The sequence below is a fragment of the Brachionichthys hirsutus genome, chromosome 5 (assembly GCF_040956055.1).
Source record: "Brachionichthys hirsutus isolate HB-005 chromosome 5, CSIRO-AGI_Bhir_v1, whole genome shotgun sequence".
Classification (NCBI taxonomy): Eukaryota; Metazoa; Chordata; class Actinopteri; order Lophiiformes; family Brachionichthyidae; genus Brachionichthys; species Brachionichthys hirsutus.
In genome coordinates, this window is record NC_090901.1 from 14,648,481 (window position 1) to 14,652,975 (window position 4,495).

Consider the following 4,495-nt stretch of genomic DNA (forward strand, 5'->3'; position numbering starts at 1 on the left):
TCCGAACGGTAACGCCCCCCCCCCCCCCTTCCCGACGCACGTCCACCACGTAAGAGCTCCATCGGCCGCAGCCTCACCGTCTTCCTGCGGGTGTCCCGGTCCAGCTGCAGGCCCAGTGTGCAGACCTGGATCCAGATGTGGCATCAGCGCTGTCCGTGCACGCCGACCCGCACAGCCTCAGTCCAGAGATGGATTTCCTCTGAGGGGGATCCATGTTACCGTGTCTAACGAAGACCCAAACGTTCTCACTGATCGTTCCGCACCAGAGGAAGTCAGACGGGAAGCAGACAGGAAGTCAGACGGGAAGTCAGACGGGAAGTACTTTATTAGATTTACTTTACTACAGGCTGGATTTGGGTGTGGCGCTCCATTCACCGCAGGAAGTGACTTGATGTCTTCGTTCTAACGGGCAGGTTTTACATGTCTAAGATTCAGGATTACAATGTTCTAAATAAAGTCTGCGTGGACAGAACCCGGTTCCGTTGCATCGTTCCTGCTCCCAGAGACAAGCCGACCCGTTCTGTTGGTGATTTCTGTGAGCGGAGACCTCTGATTGGTCAGCAGCAGCAGAAATGTTTCTTGGCTGCACGCTGAAGGCAGCAGTTTGGGCGATGCTAAATAGCCGCGGTCCAGCGGGTCAGAAGCGGTCCCGGTCCGGCCGTCACCGGTCCTGATCCCCGGTCAGCCCGATGGCGTGCAGGTCACCCCTCTGGGGCTCCACCTGGGTCAGCGGGTGCACCATGGACATGTGGACGTTCAGGTTGTGGGCCTTCTCGAAACGTTTCCCGCATATCAAGCAGGCAAACTCCAGATCGGACTCCGCCTTGTGTTTGGTCATGTGGTACTTTAGCGACGCCCGCTGCCGGCACTGGAAGCCACACACCTCGCATCTGATGGGGGGGGGGGGGGAGGCCGTTAGCGCCCGTCTGCGGCTGCTCGGGTTCTGGATCCGGCCCGGCGGCGGTACTTACTGCAGCGGCTTGGCTCCTGAATGTCTCATCTGGTGGACTGAAAGGTGCTTCCTCTGTTTGAAGGTTTGGCCACACTGGTCGCAGATGTAGTTCCTCTCCTCTGGAAACGCAGACGGGTAAACGCAGACGGGTAAACGCAGACGGAGGTAAACGCAGACGGAGGTAAACGCAGATGGGGGTAAACGCAGACGGGCGTAAACGCAGACGGGGGTAAACGCAGATCGGAAAACGCAGACGGGCGTAAACGCAGAGGGGGGTAAACGCAGACGGAGGTAAACGCAGACGGAGGTAAACGCAGATGGGGGTAAACGCATATGGGAAAACGCAGACGGGCGTAAACGCAGACGGGTAAACGCAGACGGAGGTAAACGCAGACGTGGGTAAACGCAGACGTGGGTAAACGCAGACGGAGGTAAACGCAGACGGGCGTAAACGCAGACGGGGGTAAACGCAGATGGGAAAACGCAGACGGGGGTAAACGCAGACGGGCGTAAACGCAGACGGGGGTAAACGCAGACGGGGGTAAACGCAGGCGGGGGTAAACGCAGAAGGGGGTAAACGTAGACGGGTAAACGCAGACGGGGGTAAACGCAGACGGGTAAACGCAGACGGGGGTAAACGCAGACGGGTAAACGCAGACGGGGGTAAACGCAGACGGGGGTAAAACGCAGACGGGGGTAAACGCAGACGGGTAAACGCAGACGGGGGTAAAACGCAGACGGGGGTAAACGCAGACGGGGGTAAACGCAGACGGGGGTAAACGCAGACGGGGTAAACGCAGACGGGCGTAAACGCAGACGGGGGTAAAACGCAGACGGGGGTAAACGCAGACGGGGGTAAACGCAGACGGGGGTAAAACGCAGACGGGGGTAAACGCAGACGGGGTAAACGCAGACGGGGGTAAACGCAGACGGGGTAAACGCAGACGGGGGTAAACGCAGACGGATTGGTTAACATAAGGCCGCCGCCTCTCTCACAGCTGGATGAGGAAACGACGTACCAGTAACCCCCCCCCCCCCCCTCACCTGTGTGGATGAGCTTGACGTGGCGCTGCAGGTAGCGGTCGATCATGAAGACCTTGTTGCAGCCGGGGTGGGGGCAGGGCCGCTCTCGCACCTCCTCGTGATGCTCCTTGATGTGCTTCTGAAGGCGGGAACAAATCATTTGATCTGAACACAAAGCGGGCGCCGAAGCGTCGCCACATCATCGACCTTCTGACCTTCAGGCCGTCCGGCGCTCTGTAGACGGCCGTGCAGCCCTGATGAGGACACTTGTAGATGTTGGGCAGCTCCTCTCTGGGGACGACAGCAGCAAAGGTTACACGGGACGCCCCACACGGAACCCCGGCTGCCGGACACGCCCCCACCCTTTAGGCTTCGGCTTGTTCTTCCAGCCCGGTTTGGGTCCCGGTTTCTTCTTGACTTTGGGCTCCTCCGGCGCTTTCTGGCTTCGTCGCCGCTTGGAGACGGCCCCCCTGCGAGTAAAGTAGAGTAAATGCCCCGGCTGGGTTCCTGTCGCCGTCGGGTCCCCCCACCCCCCAGCACCTACCGCTTCTCCGAGGACGGGTCGAGCAGGTCCGTGTCTGAAAGCGCCTCGTCCGACACCCTGCAGGCACGACACACACCGTTACGGCGGCAGCGCCGGGTCTACTGGTGTCGGGGGGGCGGAGCCCGTTCTGTGCACGTACCGTCACACAGGAGGAGAAACACGGACCCCAGCCAAACGGAGCACAACGGAGAACCCGGAGAACGGGGAACACCACCAACCTGTCAGAGAGACTGCCGTCCTCCAGCCGGGCCGGAGCAGGAGACGCCGCCTCCTCCTCACCTGGGCAACCTGTCGGAGGGGGGGGCGTACACTTCAGTTCAGTTCTACCACTCCGCCCCCCCAAAACCCAGAAGAGCGTTCTCCGTCTCGCTTCCCCGACGCGTTCCATCCTGGGACGAGCTCACCGTCGCTGGTGCCGGTCCGGTTCGCCGGTACCGAGGTCCGGGTCTGTGCTCTGACTGCAGGAGGACTCTGCTGAGCCAGGGCTCCTTCCCGCCGGCCGGGCTCCTCCTCCTCCTCCTCCTCTTGCTCCTCCTCCTCCAGCGCTCCTTCACCGTTGCTGCCCCCCAACGCTTCGCTAGCGGACCCCGCGCTGGTCTTTGTGGTGTCCATGACGTATCTGTGACCGTCAACACAAGCCCAAACCGCCTTAACGGAACCCCAACACTGGCCCTCCAGCACCTCCTTCAGGTCGGGGCAGGAGCGGCAGGAGCCTCCGTGGCGGTGAGCCCAGGACACCAGGCTGTGGAGGCTCTTGGGCTCTGAGGAGAAGGATGGCGGCGCTGAAGGAGAACAGAAGGACCGTTGGAGCGTTTCCGTTTCTGGGCGGAAACCCAAACACTGAAACGAGAGATTTTCTTTACCGAGCGGGTCACGGCGTAGCTCCGCCTCCGGAGGCGTCGGGTTCTTCCTGGAAAGAGACAGCGACCTGAGTGAGCAGCGGTTCTGGCTGAGTCACCGAACCCGCTCTGTGCTCACCGGCGCTTCGTGTCCGGTCCCACCGGGGGCAGGTTGACCCGCTGCAGGAACCGGCGCAGGACGCTGTGGCACTTGTAGAACTTGGCGTGGCATTTCTTGCAGATGAACTCGGATAACTGCGGGCAGCGGTCCAACTGGACCCCGACCAGCTGCTGGAAGTCTGCGTGGAATAAAAGGGGCGAGCGGGCGGCGGCGGCGTCTGGCTCGTCCTGGCGCCGCTCGAAGGCACGCCGCAGGCTGCGTGGAGAGAACCTCCCGTGGCAGAGCCGACAGAGCGCAGGCGAGAGGCCACCTGATGGGAGGAGCAAAAGGAGGGTCCCCAAACGTCAGAAAATGGATGTCCAAGAAAACAAAGCTTCTAATGTACAATAAAATAAAAGGGCGTGTCTGAAAGGTCAACGACCTCCATCTTCAGGCCAGCAGGCAGAACCTCACCTGAGTATTTGGACTCGGGGTGTTTTGGGGATTCATCCGCCGCCGTCACACAGAAGACATCGGTCTGAAGACAGAGACGGTCCCCGGTTACCGGGACGGTCTTCCGGGGTCTCCCTCTGCTTCCAGGCGACCTCCTCTCCTCGCCGCCGGGTCGAGGAAGTCGGCTTCTCCTCTTCATGCTTTCAACAGCTGACCCTGATCCAAAAAGAAAAAAACAGAATCCCGTTTGACTAATCCGGAAAGGATTCGGATCCTTGTTGCGCTGCGTCTCAGTTCCGGATTCCGGCTGCACCTCTGAGCCCCTTCGACCCGACCCGACGCTGAAACGCCGACATTACGTCATCTCTGTTTGACAAGTAGAGATTCCGACTGGCTAATGCTAGCTGGTTAGCGTGTTCGTCGGAAGATAAAACATTGCATCTACAAACCCCGGAAGTGACGCAGTCCTGTGATACAGCCTCCCGCCAGAGGTTCCAGATGTTCGCGCTGGAAGGACGTGATGTTTTCAGGACAGGACGGCGAACGTGAGGCCGGAAACGGCTGTCACGGTTGTAAACATCGGG

General features: G+C 60.3%; 2 protein-coding genes across 2 annotated transcripts in view; one reads left to right on the top strand and one right to left on the bottom strand.

Moving 5' to 3' along the window:
• The window catches only part of LOC137893855 (Fanconi anemia group A protein), a 15,740-nt gene extending 15,535 nt beyond the window's left edge, over positions 1–205 (top strand). Inside the window, exons 40-41 of the mRNA XM_068739299.1 lie at positions 1–8; positions 105–205. The exon at positions 1–8 is cut by the window's left edge and continues 245 nt beyond it. Coding sequence (XP_068595400.1) covers positions 1–8; positions 105–203 — 107 coding nt within the window. The 3' untranslated portion in view covers positions 204–205. The remainder of the gene's footprint in view (positions 9–104) is intronic.
• A 452-nt stretch (positions 206–657) lies between these two features.
• Positions 658–4,495, bottom strand: znf276 (zinc finger protein 276). Its single transcript, XM_068739300.1, has 12 exons — positions 4,361–4,495; positions 3,933–4,127; positions 3,498–3,789; positions 3,383–3,429; positions 2,924–3,301; positions 2,738–2,807; positions 2,520–2,576; positions 2,338–2,445; positions 2,191–2,266; positions 1,997–2,114; positions 972–1,071; positions 658–890 (listed from the first exon to the last, which is right to left on the bottom strand). Exons 2-12 carry the CDS (start codon positions 4,108–4,110, stop codon positions 662–664), a joined length of 1,653 nt encoding a protein of 550 aa, XP_068595401.1. The 5' UTR covers positions 4,111–4,127; positions 4,361–4,495; the 3' UTR covers positions 658–661.